The sequence below is a fragment of the Panthera pardus genome, unplaced genomic scaffold (assembly GCF_024362965.1).
Source record: "Panthera pardus isolate Hobbes unplaced genomic scaffold, ASM2436296v1 HiC_scaffold_26, whole genome shotgun sequence".
Taxonomy (NCBI): Eukaryota; Metazoa; Chordata; class Mammalia; order Carnivora; family Felidae; genus Panthera; species Panthera pardus.
Window position 1 is genome coordinate 40,948,872 of NW_026526832.1, and position 19,491 is coordinate 40,968,362.

The 19,491-nt window shown below is 43.7% G+C and overlaps 1 protein-coding gene across 1 annotated transcript in view; it reads left to right on the forward strand.

The window, feature by feature from the left end:
- Window positions 1–46: 46 nt before the first annotated feature.
- SH3YL1 (SH3 and SYLF domain containing 1) overlaps window positions 47–19,491 on the forward strand; it is a 40,203-nt gene continuing 20,758 nt past the window's right edge. Inside the window, exons 1-4 of the mRNA XM_053891209.1 lie at window positions 47–499; window positions 13,379–13,489; window positions 16,314–16,427; window positions 18,150–18,214. Coding sequence (XP_053747184.1) covers window positions 316–499; window positions 13,379–13,489; window positions 16,314–16,427; window positions 18,150–18,214 — 474 coding nt within the window. The 5' untranslated portion in view covers window positions 47–315. The remainder of the gene's footprint in view (window positions 500–13,378; window positions 13,490–16,313; window positions 16,428–18,149; window positions 18,215–19,491) is intronic.

Genomic DNA, 19,491 nt, shown 5'->3' on the forward strand with positions numbered 1-19,491 from the left:
CCTGGGCCTGCCCCCAGACCTGCCCACCCCCAGACTTGGGCCCCCCCAGACCTGGGCCGCGCGGCCCAAACGCGAGGCCCGCGATCAGGGGTTGAGCGGAGTCCGCTCGGGACCAGGGAGCACTCCCCGGGCCCCCGAGACACCTGCCTCGCCCTGACCCCCAGTGCTCAGGTCACACACAACCGTCTGCCTGGCGACAGGGCCGTGGGCTGGGGGGGCCCAACTGTAAGAGACTGGACGCCTTAGAAGCCGCCCTGGGAGGGACGCGGTGAAGTCAGAAATCCCGTGACCGCGCCGTGCTTTCGTCGGGGGTGTATGTGGCGGGTGCTTCGTCCTGGCAAAAGTGGAGTGTTCACCTGCCCCTTACCTGTGTCAGGTGTGCACCTGGCCAGGCGGTCCCCGCCCCGGGAGGCGGGGCCGAGCCAAGGGCGCTCTTCCTCTTCCTGGGGAGGTGTCGGCCGCTCGAGGGGCGCCGGAGGACCAGGCTCTGGGGTCACAAGTGAGTACAGGTGTGGGTGACGCCGCCGAGCCGCACCTAGAGTCGGGACCACCCCACCTCTACCCTTTAGAAAGTTTGGCTACAGAGGGTCAAAGGTTGGGGAAGAGGGCGGGAGAAAGGAGGGCGTCCGGGGATTTTGCTGTTGCGTATTATCAACAGGTCATTCCGCAAACTGTCAAAAATTAACCAATTCTGTAGACTCGTCCACAGGTGTTTCCGTACACAGAAAAGCTCTTGCTAAGTTTTAATTTTAGCTACTGTAATTCATTTTATGTTATTTGGAATTATCTAATGTTTGAAAAGCACTTATTACTCTTTTTCGTCCCAATTTGTTTCAATAAGTGACTCTCTAGAGCCGTGCGGTGCTGTGGGTGTGAGGTGAGCTTGACTGGTGGGGGCAGGAAGTCAGCAGGGCGCCCTGGGTCCCCTGTGAGGTTCCAGGCCCTGCATGTGACCACTTGGCCCTCCCTGCGATCAGCCAAGCCAAGCCGTTTGGGGCACCTCCTGTGGTAAGGGGATCTCTGAGCAGAGAGTCGGGTGGATAGCTCCCTAGCTCTGGGGGCACCGGATGCCTGCGGGGCTCCCTGCCGCGGTGGGCTTTCCTATTTAAACAAGTGTGACTGTGCTCTGAACGGGTAGGTGACCACAGGGAAATGACATGTACCTGCTGGCCTGAAACATACGTGTTTCACTTCAACAAATGTTTCAGTGTTGTCACTGCTGCCAGAAGGGCTGAGTTGGAAAGAATGACACAGACCTGGGCGCCTTGCCCCCAGGGAGTAATCTGATGGGCCCAGACAGTTCTACTGGTAGGAGAGAAGGTTTTCAGGTTTTGTTCTGCTTACAGAACATGCACGTCCTGCATTCTTGTTCTCAGGAATGTTTTTATTGAGATGTGGGAGATGCCTAGTTAATAATAAGTTAGAAGATATGTATTACATGCACAATGGAGAAATCACAGGTCTCCGGGTGCCCTTTCCTTCCTTGTGTGGGCCTGCTCTTGGAACACCTGTGGAGTGCCTTACTTCTGAGGTGTCTGCAAATTACTATGTTGAAGGTTAGAATAATCAAATAAGTTATAGCTTCCATCCTGTTGATCTTGTTTAAATTAAGGAGAATTGGTTGTTGGTTTACTAACGTCCTATTTATTTTTTTAAGTTTATTTATTTTGAGAGAAAGTGTGTGTGTATGTGCACCAGTGGAGGAGGGGCAGAGAGAGAGAGGGAGAGAGAGAATCCCAAGCAGGACCCGAACCACCTGATGCTGGGCTCAAACTCATGAACCATGAGATCATGACTTGAGCAGAAACCAAGAGCTGGAGGCTTAGCCGACCTAGCCACCCAGGCGCCCTTACCGACATTCTAATTAAACAAAAGTTTCTGTAAAATGAGAAAATACTAACCTCATCTTTTGTAAGATTAAAAAATAATAATCTTTCCTCATCAAGAATGATGTGATGCTTTTATTCCACTTAGGAAGCATTTACTCTCAGGAGAGCTCTCACTCTTTGGAAATAGGATGCGGGGCTTCAAAAGGAAAGCTGGTATGGGTCCAAGGGAAATGGGGCTGGCTGTGTTGCTGGAATGACTGCTGGTCACAGAAGGCCTTCTGCATATTGCCTTGTTTGACATCGTCGTATGCAACTTAAAACCTAAGCACGCTGAATTTTCTATTTTGGGAAGAGTCCATTTTTTTTCACCAAATGATCAGACCAGAGTGGCATGTGTAGTCCTGCTCTGGATGAGGATCACTTTTTAGTTTGAGAAAAGATAAAAGTGAGTGTACATCAAGGGTTTCCTAAAGCTGAAGGTTAAGTGCTCACCGCTCCCTACCCTTTGTCTCCCATCTGCAGCCTGTGGTTGGGGAGGAGAAAGGAAGCTTAGGGTACACTAATGTTCGGGGTTCAAATGCTCAATTTGGTTTAAAGTTTGGACTGCAAGGCTGCTGATGTGAGCAGAGAGACCGGTTTTGATTTCTGGAACTGACAAGTTTTGTCCCTTGAGTCAAAGGAAGAAATTAAACCAAGGCCACATAAAGATAAGAATCAGTTGAAGAAACAATGACCGGCCTTAGTTGTCTGGCGGTGGCTTTCAAGACCACAGTGTTCTAACAAAGCTTCCAAGCTCAGGTCATTATGTCAAAGCCCTTTAAAAAATTACTTGGTTGCGTGAAGGTTTTTTTTTTTTTTTTTTGCAAAGATTTAATCAATTTATTCTATATATTTCCTTTACAGCTTTCTACTTACTTTGATTTTGGTTGGGGTTTTATCAATTCAGTGAATTAACCTTTATTTCATGTTAGTTATAAGGCTTAATAATTTGGTTAATATCTAATTAATGGACATTTGGAAAACCATTTCTAAACTTGTAAACTTTTCCTATAGGTACCTCTTTCATAGTCCAGAGTCCATTGGAGAAAATATTTTAGTGGACGCTGGCTGATATGAAGGAAAGTTGGGAAACCCTGGTCCTGAGTCCAGGGCGGGGGTGGAAATGCTTGAAAGTGGTCAGTTTCTAAGTTACTCTAAGCAGGGGTCTCAGAATTCTGTTTTGCAGGGATCCAGCCCCTAGTTTATGGCCCATGATCAATATGGAAATTATTTCCACAGCTTAAGCTTGTTTCAAGCTTTTGAAGTTTCCAAAGTAAACATTTTCTCCCCAGTATCTTAGAAACTCTTAATTAAAAAAAAAAAATTATCTTAGTATAGACATTTTCAAATATTTTAATCACTTTTTTTAAAGCTTATTTATTTAGAAAGAGCATGTGCACAGGAGGGGCAGAGAGAGAAACAGAGACAGAGACAGAGAGAGGGAGAGAGAAGATCCCAAGCAGACGCTGTGCTGTCAGTGTGGAGCCCGACTTGGGGCTTGAACCCATGAACTGTGAGGTTGTCACCTGAGCTGAAATCAAGAGTCAGACGTTTAACCAACAAGCCACCCAGGTGCCCCTTAATCACTTTTCCAAGAACATTTTAATCTAAATTTCTTAGCTTGAGGTGTGGCAGCCAGTCACTCTTAGGAGGAAACTCAAATATTCATGGAGAGTTTGCTTTGGCTTGGGATTCAGGAGACAAGACTTTTGTGCATGTCCAGTCGAAAGGCTTCTTTAGCAATGAATGACCTGTATCGTTATACCTTTAGTGGTATAATAAGGCCAACATTCTGACCAGACCATGCTCTCTCTATACCTTATGGCACAGCAGAGGAAAAGTGGGTGAGCCATGAGTTGATGCTGAGGACAGGAACTAAGATTTATATCTAAGTTGTTATTATTATTTGTTGGCTCTGACAGAGAAATTCACTATATTTAACTATGACTAAGCAATATGATTTTATCAGCAATTTAATAGGATCTGTGCTATTAAAACAAATTAACCATTGTCTTCCATAGTTCAGCCAAACACGAAGGCATCCTGACCAAGACCAGGCCTGTCAACCCCTGGTTCATGGCTACGAGGGCTCACAGACCACACTGCATCTGAATTCCCAAGTCTGATAGCCCCCTTCCCGTGTTTACAAAAAAGGCTGCGACCTTTGCCCACAGCAGGATGTTTGCAATAGCAGCTCTCAACTGTGGAATTTGCTTATTTGACTGGTTTAATTCTGCTTGCTTGATAGGGTTCACAGCAGAAAGTCTTCTGGGGGTAAGATTTATGTACTATTTACTATGTTTTAGTTGCATGTGTCAGAAAATCTGATCCAAATTGGCCTTAGCAGAAAAGGAAAACATACTGGTCCAAGTGACTGAACAGTCCAGAGCTGCTGTGGCTTTAGCTGTTGCCCAGTCCTAGGCTCCAGCAGGGCCAGCAGAGCCCAGATTCTATCTGCAACTCTGGTCAAGTGCCCTTCTGTGTGGCTTTGCTCTCAGGCTCTCCCCTTGTGGTGATAAAATGTTGTAGCAGGTCCACATGGAAGCGCCTGGGAGAGGGGAGTTGTGCAGCTACGCACGAGCACTTGGTGAGATGCAGATAGCAGATCAGCTTTGGTTTGAAGCTCTGATGTGGCAGGAGATTTGTTCTGACTTTCAGACTTGGGTCACCTGCTCAGTGCAGGATCAGTGAAACAGACAAACCGTGACGGTTCTGAAATAAGACACATAGATGTTCAGCAGCAGAAGGAACACATTTCTGCCATAGGTTACCGATCGATTTCAGTAAGTTGTATGGAGAATCGAGACATATGAACAAGGCACTGTAGGGTGCAGAGGTCAGTGACATATGCTGCTTCTGCCCTGGAAGGATTGTAGTTTAGTGGTGGAAAAATGAAAAGGTGAGAACATGAAGCGGGAAGAAAACCAGTTGGGTGGGCGTAAGCCTCAAATCACAAACTCGAGCGCCGAAATGGGAACATGTATCACGAGCCTTCATTTTCTACCAGGCGTGGCTATCTTCGTTCTCTCTGGTGGCAGTCACGTTTTAGAGTGGCCCCAGGTCTGGGCTACCACTGCCCACTCATTTAGCTTTTGGTGTTCAGTTACTACTAATCCCGAAGACGCTGCTACGCTGGCCCTTGCTGCATTCGAAAGGCTCTGACAGTCCAGTCTGCTGGAGCATTGCCCAGGTTCCTCCTAGGAGCAGAACTGCCCGCCCACGCCTTCTGGGTCAGCAGGACCTTGGTGCGGGAGCCACGTCGGCCCTGCGCATGCACGGAGCTGGGGCACTCTGCCCACTGGTCTCGTGGCGTCAGCCCTCCTTGGGGTTCCTTCTCTTTTCTCATCCCCCCGTTCTTTAGAGGACCTGGAGAGGACGGACCTGGAGAGGACTGCTTTAGGGTGCTACACCATCAGCCTGTCCCTTGCTTCCCTCTGGCCCCCTCTCTCATAAGGTCTGGGAAATGCCACAGAGGTTGAGAGGCAGGGAAATTTTGCTATTACTTAGCACATTTTCCTCTAAACCCATTGTATTTTGTATGCAAGTGAACTGTGTCTAGTCCTCACAGGGATTTGACCTTCAGTTCCCAAAAGCCACACAAATACTTTATCATTTAACACATATTTATTGGGCACTTAGCTATATGTCGTTGTGGCATGTGCTGGAGATATTACAGTTAATAAAATAAAATAGTCAATGTGCTTACCCCATGGGGCTCACATTGTAGTGAAGGGTATGTACAAGAAAGATCAGGTAGATAGGTGGGTGTGTAGGTAGGTAGGCAGACAGACAGACAAACAGATGGTAGATACAGACAGATAGACATAATTGATTGACAGATAAATAGAATAGATATGGTTGCAGACAGATATATACGGTTAACAGACAAAGCAGTGATATGGGCCATGGTGCAGACTAAATATGATGGGAAAACTTTGAGGGGTGTAAGCAGTGGGGGACTGCTATCTTAGCTATTAGACGGAACATTTTTTTTGCAGAAATTACCATAGGGGCTCAAGACTAGGAACAGAGAAAGCAACCAGGAGACTTTGAATAGACACAAGAATTTATATTCTTTGGGCCAGGCTGCTTGTAGGGAGGAGTGAGATATAATCAGATCTTGAGCATATGTTGAGGTTTATATTCTGATAGGGTGTGCCAGTGGATTGGTGTGGCTGTGAGAGTGACAGAGAAGTCACAGTTAGGCCAGGTTTTGAGTGTGAGCTCCCGGAGAGATAAAGCCTGCCTGGAGAGAAGGCTCAGGGAGAAGGTGAGGAGAAGGGAGGGCATCACAGGCAGCTTTGTATAATTTGAACTGCTTACTTGACACTTCATGCCAAGATGGAGAAAGTAATTGATATCGTGAGTCTGGAATTTAGGGGAAGGTTAAAGAGTAGATAAAACCTGGAGATTGTCAGAGATAAGTGGTGCTTACAGTTACAGGACCTGAGATCTGAGTGTAAATGGAAAAGGATGGGGCCAGGGGGACAAGAGGGTCTTGGCGTCAGGGGATCAAGGCAGCGCTAACAGCCTTGGTGGCTGCTGAGTCCTTGTGAGGCCACCGAACCAGATGTGGGGGCAGGTGTGTTCCTGTGCTCTTCAGCTCATGGACTGGTTTGTGTGAGCCACAGTGGAGAGGCTCTGCCTGCCACCTCAGGAAGGGACAGTCCCTCCAGGACAGCAGGAGATAGGAGGCTACCCTGCTGATCCAGAGCAAGCACTGTAACCCTGCTCAAATGGCATGCCCACAAGATCAGCCTGGTGACGGGTTAGTCATTCGAAGGGGTATGCAGAATGGTTTCACTTAGAAGCAGCGTTTTAAACTTGGTCTTGAAGAATGAGTTGTATTTCAAGAGGTCAGAGGTTGGCACTGTTTTTCCTTAAGGGGCCAGATAGCACATGTTATTAGGCTTTGTGGGCCAAGAAACAAAATTGAGGACATATGTAGACACTCATATAAGAGAGAAAACAAACTACCACAATTTTTTAATTGATTAAAACAGAAATAGAATAATTGAGAAGTTGTTTTTTTTGTTTTTTTTTTTTGTAATACAAATCTTGTGATGAGACAAATGTGATTCTCTTTATGGGAGAACATTTTGCTACTTGAGATTCGAAGTTAGTGTTACTTATCATGAAAATAAATCACAAATGTTCAACTGTTATGCTGACTATGATGCAATTTTACCTGTAACATCTTTGAAAATGTGTTTTCACACATAATATTATTATTGTGTTTTAATTTTTTCAGACTTTAAAAATGTAAACGCTGGCAGTGCCTGGGTGGCCTGGTCGGTTAAATGTCCGACTCCTGATTTCAGCTCAGGTCACGATCTCACAGTTGAGAGGTGGAGCCCTGTGTCTGGCCCCTTACTGGGCCTTGAACCTGCTCAAGATTCTCTCTCCCGCTCTCTCTGTCCTTACCCAACTTGTGCTCACACATGCGTGGGTGCTCTCTCTCTCTCTCTCTCTCTCTCTCTCTCTCTCTCTCTCTCTCACACACACACACACACACACACACACACACAATATTAAAAATGTAAACACTGTTCTTAACTCCTAGGCCATAGGTGAACAGGTGGTGGCTGGACTTGGCCCAGGGCCATGGCTTGCCGACCCCTGTGGGGTCCCTCATCAATTTACTGCCCCTTACCTCCCAGGGTGTCCTTCAGTGTGGGCTCTGGGATCCTTAACAGAGCTCCTTAAAGTATTACTCCTTTAAAGCGGGCACAGTGATGAGCTTCCTCAGTACAGGGTGCAGGTGGAATGTGACAGGAGGGACAGGCAGGCGTCAGCCATGTGCCAAGAGGACCCGGGTGGATCCTACCCGCCCTCCCACAGGCCCAGGAGAGGACCCCTCTAGGACCAGGAAGCCTGGGCCCGGCCAGATACTCCCCCCTTGGCCCCTCCACTCAGAAACCAGATCTCCTCAGCTCTTTCTGGCGGCCAGACTTCCACGGCTGGCCCGTGCCACCAGCTGCTGACTGCTTGTACCCCAGAGGGTGGCCCAGCAGCCCCCGAACAGGCCCAGCCTGGGGGAACATGGCCCCTCTGCCACCTGCAGGCACCACATCCTCTCCAAAGAGGTGCGCACCTCTTCCAAACTGGTCCTTAGTGAGGGCTGTCTCAGCCTAGGGTGCCATCCAGAATGGATAATTCTCACAGCCGACCTCCCTCTCAACCAGCTCTGCGCATTCCACCTCCTGCTTGGACCCAGGCTCTGCACCCGCTCTAGGTGAGCAGGGCGGGGGTGTTATAGCTGTGAAAGACAGCAGAGCTAGGCAAGTGACGGAAGCACAGGATAGGACCCTAGCACCTTGAATTGTTCCAAGATGTACACTGATGGGTGTTGTCGGCATAGAGAAGATAGATCTTTTTTGTTTGAGAAAGAACGTGCATGCTCTCGAGTGGGGGATAGGGGATGAGAGAGAGATCCTAAGCCCAGCTTGGGGGGTTGATCTCAGGACCATGAGAGCATGACCTGAGCTGGTCAAGAGTTGGACGCCCTAAGCGACTGAGCCACTCAGGTGCCCCGAGAAGAGGCATCTTTTTAAAGGTTTTAACATTTCATGAAAAAGCAAAACACTGCTTTGCTTTTTTTGGAAGGACTTGCAAATAGTGTATTATAAATACTATTTAATCAAAGAAGTAAGAATGTTAACATATAGTATGGTATTTGATAGCATTTTTACCCATGTTTCCACCTCTCCGAACTAGCTAAGTGATTAGAATATACGTATATAAAACAAGTCAAATCTAGTCCTAAGTTAGAAAATGAAAATTACAAATACTTCTCCCCCATCTTTCTTCTTCAAAATTTAGAATTAATTTTTAAAATGTAATAATTGGGTAATATTAGCTGCAATAAAAAGCCTCCATATCTCAATTACCTAACACAGTAAGAGCCACTTCCCCAGCACGTAATAGTCTAGTGTGGATATTCCAGGTGGCGGACAGCTTTCCCCAGGCGGTGACCCAGCTGGTGACCCAGGGGACCCAGGGGACCCATCCTTCCCCCCTGTGGCTGTGCCATCAAAGTCCTCTTCAGCCAGCCAGTGATGGGAAAGAGAGGGTGGAGAAAGCAATACGTCTCAGCTGTCGTGGCATAGAAGTGACACACGTCACCTTCTCTGGGCACCTGCCTCTCGGGGACAGTGCTCCCTGTAACACAGGAAGCACACATGTGTGTGGGCAACCAGCTGTCCAGACACAAAACCAATAAAGCCAAACCCTCTGTATGCAATTCATTCAACCCATGAAGAGTAAGGTTGTGAGGCCTCATCTTAGATACCAGCAGAAATTAGGAACTCAAATACTTTGTCTAGTTATAATGCAAATTACAGTCAATGCATGTACCTTATGAACAGAGGAAGTTGTATTAGTCAATTTCGTAGTTATACTCCTGTTTGCTGACTCACATACCTTCTTAGCAACCAAAATGGAAATGAAGTCACTCCTATCTCAGTATATGCTCACCAATCATGGCTTTTAAAAGCTATCAATTGCATCAATACTGTACTGGAAATTTGGAAAGTTGGAAATGCCCTTTTCTTGATCACTGTGGAATAAATATCAAAAAACAATCGTATGTCATTATTGTGTCGCCTGAAGTCATGGCTTATAGAACCACCTCCATAACATGTACTTTAAAGGGCCAAATGTTGGGGTGCCTGGGTGGCTCAGTTGGTTAAGCATCTGACTGTGGCTTAGGTCATGCTCTTGTGGTTTGTGAGATTGAGCCCTGCATTGGTCTCTGCCCTGACAGCATGAAGCCTGCTTGGGATTCTCTCTCCCTTTCTCTCTGCACCCCCTCTGTCTCAAAATAAATTAAAAAAACATTTAAAAAATAAAATCAATGAATGAATAATTAAAAAATATTAGGTTCTTCATATTCTATACCAATATAACTTTGAGATGGGTCAAATATTTAGTATAAAATATAAGCTGTGCCTGTATAGTTCTTTTTTTTAAATTAAAGCCTTTAGTCACAATAGTAGTTAAAAAGATGATAACAGTAGAAAGCCCAGAGACATGTTCCCATATAAATAAAAACAAATGCTGAAAAATAATAATTGTTTTAAAAAGCAAGCAGAGATACAGATTTGCGGCGTGAGCACAATTATAGACTAAAGAATATGATGCCAGAAAAACAGGCAAAGAATATGAACGGAAAATGTGCAAAACAGGACATGTAAACAAACTAAAGAAAAATTCACTGGCATTCAGATGAATTCAAATGAAATTTGTCACCCTGTTTTTCTGACGTATGGCCTTTGCCTTTACCAGTGTCCCCCATGACAGTGGACGTTTTTTATGGTAATACCCAGTGATCTAAACCTAGGTGGTATTTTTCAGAGGCAATTTATAAAGTAATATAAGCTAACAAATTATGGGTTGTTTTTATTCATCGATTCCCAACCCCTAAGACTCTACCCTAAGATAACTGTCATCCAACAGTAGTATCTCTGAAAGCTAAAAATGGAAATAATCTACATATTTGGCAATAGGAATCAATTGAAGCATACACTGAAATGCAGACAGTAGTATTGGGGGATATTAACAGCAGGGGTGGCTTTTCCCCCAACATTTGCATATGTATACTTTTTCCATTATGTTTACAATGTGTTTATGCCATGATTTCTGATCATATAAAAATATAGAAGTTTTTTGTCATACTTGGTTGGGCCTTTTGTACTATGAATTTGAAAAGTAAGTCTCCCATAATTTCTGGTTCTCTTATCTGGTTTGATTTCTGGCATTTCAAACTGTTGATGAATTTGGAGTTTATCCCCATGTAGCATGAAGCTGTGGATGAATTTTCATTGCTTCCCCTCCCCCCCGCCCCGGCAAAAGATCACTATTTATTGTGTAACACAGCTTTTCTACATTGATTTAATATGTTATCTTTATCATCAAGGTATTTTATATATTTGGGTCAATTTCTGAATTTTCTATTTTGTAAAATTGATTTTTCTGCCTATATTTGCATCTACTATCAAGTAAATTATTGACACTTTATTTTATTTTTAATTAATTAATTTATTTTTTTAATTTTTTTTTTAACGTTTATTTATTTTTGAGACAGAGAGAGACAGAGCATGAACGGGGAAGGGGCAGAGAAAGAGGGAGACATAGAATCGGAAGCAGGCTCCAGGCTCTGAGCCATCAGCCCAGAGCCTGACGCCGGGCTCGAACTCACGGACCGCGAGATTGTGACCTGAGCTGAAGTCGGACGCTTAACCGACTGAGCCACCCAGGCGCCCCTATTTTTAATTTATTTTTAACGTTTGTTTATTTTTGAGAGAGAGAGGCAGAGTGTGAGTGGGGGAGGGACAGAGAGAGAGAGGGAGACACAGAATCCGAAGCAGGTTCCAGGCTCTGAGCTGTCCGCATAGAGCCCGATGTGGGGATTGAACTCACGAACTGTGAGATCATGACCTGAGCCAAAGTCGGACGCCCAACCGACTGAGCCACCAGGCGCCCCAAAGCTTTATGATATGTTGTGGCTTTGGCAGAGCTTGTCCCCTCATTATTCTTCTTTTAAATACTTTCCCTATACTTTCTTGCTTATTTTTCCATATGAAATCGAGCATTTCATTTAATTAAAGATACTTGTAAAACTTAAAAGAGAAGATGAATTTGATTTCATTAAGACAAAAAGTAGAAAAACATAAGAAAATTCCAAAGACAAGTGCCAAACAGCGAATCAATATTTGTAACTCATGTTCCAGAAAAAGGTTAATTCCTTTACTTTATAAATGAATAAGAAACAGAGAAATACCCCCCAACAGGACACTATGGAGAAGACTTGATGGAAATGGAAAGATGTGTAACATCACTCATCACAAAAGAACAAATTAAAGTACACTAAGAGCTTCATGCCAGAGAGAGTGGTGCTGGCACTGCCACTGACTGTAAACCCTAGAAATTAGGCAAACACGCCGAGTGTCTGCTTTCACATATTGGGTGATGGGCGAGTGTGCCCAAGGTCCCAGAGAGGAGGGGAACCCCGCGATTGCCCCTTTTCCTGTACTTTCTCTTCTCTTGCTGAATGGAGGAGACAACGGAGTTTGGGGAAGCCATGCATCTGAACTGGCAAGGCAGCCTCACAGAGGGGAGTGGGCCCGAGAGATCTGCTGGAGGACCCATGAACCCTTGGCGAGTCCCAAACCCTACGTTTACGTGTAAAACTTTCAAGATGGCGCCAAGAACAGCTACCAGGAAGCTGTGAGGTGAACTGTTTTCAGTTCAGTGAGGGTTGTGGGATAACAGTTCTCACCGTCTGCTCATTAAGCCCTGAGCACACTGGGGAGCAAGCCCAAAGAATCACACCACACTTGGAGGGCTCACATCAAAACGACTGTACACGCACCGAAGCAAAACACAGAAGCAGGCCTTGGAAAGATTGATATGCAGGTCAGTCCCTGCATGGCCTACTGCTAAGGGCATCAACTCTGTTTAAGGAAGACAACAAAATCCAGACATTCAATGTGGTGATATTCACAATATCTAGCAACCATCAAATTTTACCAGAAATAGAAAACAGGAAAATCTAACCCATAGCAAGAGAAAAATCTGTCAAAAACAGATCTGGAAAGGCCAGAGATGATGCAATTATCAGATAAGGATAAAAAAAGTACCTTTTAAAATATGCTCAAGTATTTAAAGAACAACATAAACATAATGAGAACAGAAATGGAAAGAATAAAAACAACCAAATGGAACTTTCAGAGCTGAAAACAATCTCTGAAATGAAAATTTCATCCGATGGCCTGAATAGCAGACTTTACATTGAAGCCTCTTGGCTTCTTTGGCTCTTCTGATTCCTTTCCCTGTGATAAAGAGATGGTCTATCCCCACATACTTCAGGTCTGGGAGGATTATCTGCACACTTGTTGGAACAAGTACATGCTTGCTTGCATGAGTTTATGAACACCCAGGCAAGCCTGACAGGTAGAATGCTGTACAAACACATTGGAGTAACCACTCAGTTCCTGAGTCTCTTAGGATTTTCCTAATAAGGACAATCTATACAGACAGTTCAACATTTTTGACAAAAGTATGCAGATACAGTAAAGTTCATATTTTTTATTTTGGACAGTTGCAATAAATTATATATTTTTTATTATGCGCAGTTATAAATTACATCTTTTGTTAATTCTTTAAATTTTAATATTTTTAAATTAACATTGGGGTAAATTAAGAATTACACAGAGAAGGTATATAATTGAGAGATTGGACCATATTTTGTTTAAGATCCTTTAGAATCCCATGATTTTATAATTTCTGGGATTTTGAGAGTTTAGGGTTTCCCAATCTCAGAATGAATTTAATTTATCAGGAAAATAGAGATGAGACAATAATTTCAGGATTTCCAATTCATTTTATTTGTCTGGAAGGATACAATTTATTAATGCTCAATTGTGCATGAGAAAAAATGAAATTATAATAATTTTCTAACTTGTATGTGCTAGATTTTTTCATTAAAATCTCTTTTTTTAATCTTTCAGTGAATAATCCCATACCTTCCAATCTGAAATCGGAAGCAAAAAAGGCGGCTAAAATTCTAAGAGAATTCACAGAAATAACTTCCAGAAATGGACCTGATAAGATCATTCCTGGTAAATAAAATATATACCATTCATTTCTAAAGTTGTTTTGTTGTTTAAGTTACTTGGTGCACTTCCTGACCCCAGGCAGTGGACCCCCTAAGAGCAGCAAGCCCACAGAGTAGTGTTTCCCTCCTTCTCTGGGGGACCTCCACACCTCCCTTTGCCTTCTGCCTTTGTGGAGGCGGCCTCTCCTGCCTCCCCTTCATGGTGTCCACTTTGGTTTTCCCCCAGCTCTCCTGTTCTTGTCCTCAGTTTCTGAGGCCTTGTAAGTTTATCCTGCAAACTCACTAGCTAATCTCTTAAATAAATTTTAATTTTGGGTTTTCTCTTTCTAGATAAGATATTTACATTTTATAGGGGTTTAACAAGACATTAATCAATAATTCCCAACACAGCTACATATCATATTCCTTGGCTCATTAAAATACAGTGCTTAAAGTTCCTGCAAACCTGCTGAATCAGACCCTGGGAGCGGTGTGGCAGGAATGCGCATTTTTAACAATGCTTCCCATGTGATTCTAATGCGAGGCTGACCACATAAGACCTGAGTCTAGAGATGACCTTTTGGGAGCCACTACCTGTCCATTGCCACTAGCACTTATCTCTACAGGGTGTTTCATGGACTACTCGTCTTTGCCACGAGGCAAAGAAGGTCCACATGCCGACTACCTTGGGCAGTGCTGCAGACTAATTTCCCTCTTAACCACCACGACTCTGATCCAGGATGACAAAGACTACTTGATTTTTTTTAACTACTTTAACTTCTTAAGTCAGATGTTTAAAGTTATTTAGCAGAATTTTAAATATTAAAAACTTTTAAATTTGTTATAATAATAATAATAATAATAATAATAATTATTATTATTATTATTATTGTTATTTTGGCCCAGCCACCACTTCCATCATAGGAAAACAGTGCTTCTTGGAGCCTGGCTACTCAAAGTGCCGCTGGACATCACCTGGGGGCGCGTTAGAACCGCAGGACCTCAAGGTCCCACTTAAACCTAGTGAGTCAGAATCTGCATTTTTTACAAGATCTCCAGTGATCTATATGTACACACAGGTTTGAGAAGGACTACTTTAGGACTTGAAGAAAATTCAATCAGAAAAACTGAATTTTCAGTAGCAGTATTCTGAAGCAGGAGATAGAAGACATTTCTTGATATATATCAGCATCTGCCTATGTGGCCCGCTAGCCCGATTTATGGAAAAACTGGATTTCCTAACACAGAAACATCTGAGTATGGATTACCTCTCATGGATTTTGTGCAGTGAAATTCCATCATGACTTTCTTCTGCCTGCAAAGACCACCTGACTCCCTTTCAGTGAGTTTAGCTGGGAAAGTGAAAACCAGTTTACGTGGCAGCCTGGGTAAGAGCTGACTCTCAGGTGTGCAGGCTGTGTGTGGTGGGGAGGAGAGGGCCCCAGGGGCTGCCAGAGAGCCAAGCCTCTCCTTTCCTAGAGCCTTCCCTAGGATGGGGGGGGGGGGCATTATGTTTAAATTAACACTAGGGTGATCTATTATATAGTGGAGGATAAAATCTACAAAAAACAATTTAAAACAAAGCATCTAGACTGTAGACCTTAGTGGTACGAGGTCACACTCGGGTGTGAGGGGCCTGAGATCCGTACAAGGACATTTAGAGGGTGAATCTGTACTCAGTGCATCTCTGCCATCCATGAAAAGCTACTTGGCAAATCAGTTAGGCATTACTGGTATTTTAGTGTTCCTGAATTTGGGTAGAAAATCTATAAAAACAAACCTGATACTTAAAATATGTTCATCTGCTTTTGCTCTATCTAAATAGAGGCAATCCTGACCATACACACATCGAGAGTGGAGTCGAGGTGTGGACAAAGATGTTCTACCAAAGTGGGGTTGTAAAAATAAACCTATGTGATATACAATACAGCTTTCAACCGCATTACAATATACTTATAACGTTTTGAAATACAAAAAGGAGGCACTGGATGCCTGGGATGAGCACTGGGTGTTGTATGTAACTGATGAATAACTAAATTCTCCTCCTGAAACCAATATTGCTCTGTTAAAAAAAAAAAAAAGGGACATTGGGGTCCAAGGGTAATTTCAAATGTTGAGGCTTCCCTTGTTATTTGAAGGATATGCTGTTTTGTGAATAAATCCACAGAAAAGGGAGGCACAGTGTTTACTAGGCACATATATTAATAACTCATTTTATGTGATGAACTTCCCTGAAATGTGAATAAAGCAGTGGTTTCTAAATTGAGTTATATTCTCAGTACACTAGTAGTTATGTGTTACTCGAATACTCAAATAGATCATTTTACAAAGTTAAAAGTCTTTTAAAGTGGCAAAATCACTTGGTTTTTCTGTGTTTCAATCCAGATTTTCATATTAGTAAAAGGTGAACTAACTGTATGGATTTCAGATCAAAGTTCCACAGTTTGCAGCAGTTTCTCCTTAGTACTTAGTACAGTATGGATCTTTATATTATGAGTTGTGTTCTCAACTAATTGAAATCTCCAAATTATTTGTCCTGCTGGTAGATGTCACTGAAAAATCTCATCTGTATATCTCATTTATCACAGCGGTTGCAGGATGGTTGAGCACTTGTGACGTTAGGTGTAACATTGGAAACATACAAGGAAGGAGGTGGGGCAGGGAGGCCCAGGTGCACGTGCTGCGTAACCGAGTGTTTTTCAGCTCACATGTCCCACTAAGGCTCATACTGAGAGCCCTGGGTCCTGCCGAGGAGACTGCTGTGTGTACTGAATCTGCTCAACCCCTGAACATCTATCCAGGAAAGTCCATTAAAAATGCTCACCTGCTCGTTATCTTTAATTTTGCAGCCCATGTAATTGCTAAAGCCAAGGGCCTTGCGATATTGTCTGTGATAAAGGCTGGATTTCTAGTAACTGCTAGAGGAGGCAGTGGGGTCGTGCTGGCGCGTCTTCCCGATGGAAGTAAGTTGACTGTTTTCGCTTTGAACACAACTCACAGGAGCGTGGTAGGTTTCTTCATCCTTCTTTGTTCAGCCCTTGGCTAAGAATCAGAAACAACCAAGTTCTCTTCTCAAGCACTACCCACGTTTTCACGGGTAGACTTCCCAGCAGTACAACCAGCCCAAGTAGAAGCACATTCAAAGGCACTTCCCTTCTGTGGGCTCAAAGTCTGTGAGATGTTCCCACAGTGGTGACAGATAGCTCTCTGTGAAGGTGGAGATCTGTCAACCTCTGGGGTCTCAGAATCTCAGGAGGACTTTTCTACTGGGCTTTTCTGCTGTTCTTATTTCCCCTGTATTTCTCACTTCTGAGTCCAGATGCTCAGTCCACAGAGGGTAATTTAAATTTTTTTCTTAACGTTTATTTTTGAGACAGAGAATGAACGGGGGAGGGTCAGAGAGAGAGAGAGGGAGACACAGAATCCGAAACAGGCTCCAGGCTCTGAGCTGTCAGCACAGAGCCCGACACGGGGCTTGAACTCACGAACCGCGAGATCATGACCTGAGCCGAAGTCGGACGCTTAACCGACTGAGCCACCCAGGTGCCCCTCACAGATCGTAATTTAAAAGCTGCCCAAATGAAATAGCAGATTCCCTGGGGCACCTGGGTGGCTCAGTCAGCTGAGTGTCTGACTTCAGCTCAGGTCATGATCTCACAGCTCTTGAGTTCGAGCCCCATGTCGGGCTCTGTGCTGTCAGCTCGGAGCCTGGAGCCTGCTTCCGATTCTGTGTCTCCCTCTCTCTGCCCCTCCCCTTCTCATGCTCTCTCTCCCTCTCTCTCAAAAATAAATAACATTAAAAAACAAAACAAAAACAAAAGAGAAGCAGCAAATTCCCCAGATCCTGGCCAGATGGGCAGTCTTCAAACAGCGACAGCTCCTAACATAGGAAATGGAAAACAACTTTGGGGTTATATGACGCTAATTTCTGTAATACAAACTCCCCTAAGCCTGGGTAGATTAGTTCTAAATATATTCAAGCAATATCCTGTTACCTAGAACACAAATCAGGTTAGGAAACTAATAAGCATCTGCAGAAAGGACTTTATCTAGGCTCTCCCACCCTCCCCCCATCAGATTAATTTTCTCCCTAATTCAAATGGAATTACTGTACTAAGTTTTAAAATGTAAGGAAATTTATCTTGTTAAAATCTTAATAATCTTGAACAGATAGCCTATTTCTTGTGCTACTATGCAAAAAAAGACCAGTTTTTGCCCTCAGAGATTTACAATAGAAACGGTTTATTATTGTGTTACCCTTAGAAGTGATTATGATAAACTTTTTTGAATCCTTTCGCTCTGTTCTATCTATGATAGAACTCTAACTAAAAACTAGAATTACAGCTCAATTATTTTGTAAAACGTTATACAAATGTTGATAGTTACAATCAGATATGTTTAGTAGGTGAGGGTTCAGTAGTTTGGTGTTATGCACGTTTGTAGAGAAAGATCAGGGGGCATGAATTTGTGAGTCTGTGGGACTCAATGTCTAATACCTTTCAAATATTTTTAACTTAAAGTTATACAGGCTTATTAAAGAACATTTGAAAACACAGGGGAAAATACCAAAGTCTCATTATTTTAAAAGAAATGCTATTTGTTCACATTTTAGCATTTTCCTTCCCATATGTGTGTGCCAAGCAGTTTTAATGTTAGAGTAACGTTTGCTTCTTTGTGTTTGTTAGAGTGGTCTGCACCGTCAGCCATCGGCATAGCTGGGCTTGGTGGAGGGTTTGAAATAGGAATTGAGGTAAGTGTGTGAAAACACAACTGCGACTTACTACGTGAAGCTTGAGAGAGTATCTACTGTTCTCATTTCACCATCGATGGAATATATTTTATTCCATGTATTTCCCTTTCTGGATGGATCCCCGCTGATAACATTCTAATGTTTACCGGTATCTTTCATCGAGAGTGGCATTTTGCTGGGTCCATCTTTAGCATGTCTGGGGAGCAGGAATGTCTCAAAGCGGATGAACTGTACTTGGCCCCTTGTGACTTGCTCATTGCAAAGCTGCTAACCTCTGCAGCGGGTTGTCGAACAAGCCAGAGCTTAGATCCTGGGCTTGCCTGGCTTAATACAGTGTATCTTCATGGGTGGCAAAATCCAGTTGTGTTATATCTTCAGATTGCTTCAGATGCTTGGAGTAAAGACTGCCTTTGCATGGTTTCATGTTGTGACTTGGTTCCTGATGACCATGGCCTCTCAGGCAGGCCCTGAGCACACCTGTTTGCAGAGGTCTGTTACTTAGAGATTACCTTCTGCATGATGCTGATCTTTCATCCATTGCGGTATTGCTAAGTCATGGGCAAATTGAATCTCCTAATATTCTCAAATCACTTTCTTCTCAAGTTCTGGCCAGTTTTGTCCTGAGCCATCTTTTTATGCATTTTCTCTGTGGCCACAGTTTTAAATTCCCTTGGCCTCATTAGACACGGGCCTTTCCACCACTCTTATTTCACCTTTATGTGACCTTCTTTACTCCCTGTTCCATTAATCTGTATTATAAAAAGAGATATATATTTTAGCTTTCCCTATCGTAACTGCCTTTTTGTTGGATATTCAACCAGACCAAAGCCATACAAAGCATCGCCCTGTGTGGGCAGTACATTTTCATCCCTGCCTGCACCTCCTTGCCGACAGGCGGTGCTCTCTGCATGGATGATGCTCAGCTGGTGGTGTGAGTGCCCCCCCTCCCCACCCCCACCTCATCACCCCTCTCCCTCCATTGGAAGCTGGGTGGTGCTCTGGGCCTCAAACAGCATTTGTTTCCAAGCTGATGAGAGATGAAGTAAGGGTGACTGCAGGAAGTTTAGCATATGAAAAACTGAAAATGTGAAAATGGGACTCCCCGTGATGGCTCCTTGGAATATCCAGTTTTAGGCATGTTAACAGCCTTGAAAACAAGTGTAGTAACGTGTAATCCTATCATTAGCACGTGAAATAGAAAGATTCAAAGTCAACATTTTATAGAGATATACTCGATTATCTTCCAAAGGCAGTGTGGGGTAGTGGTTGGGCTGTAA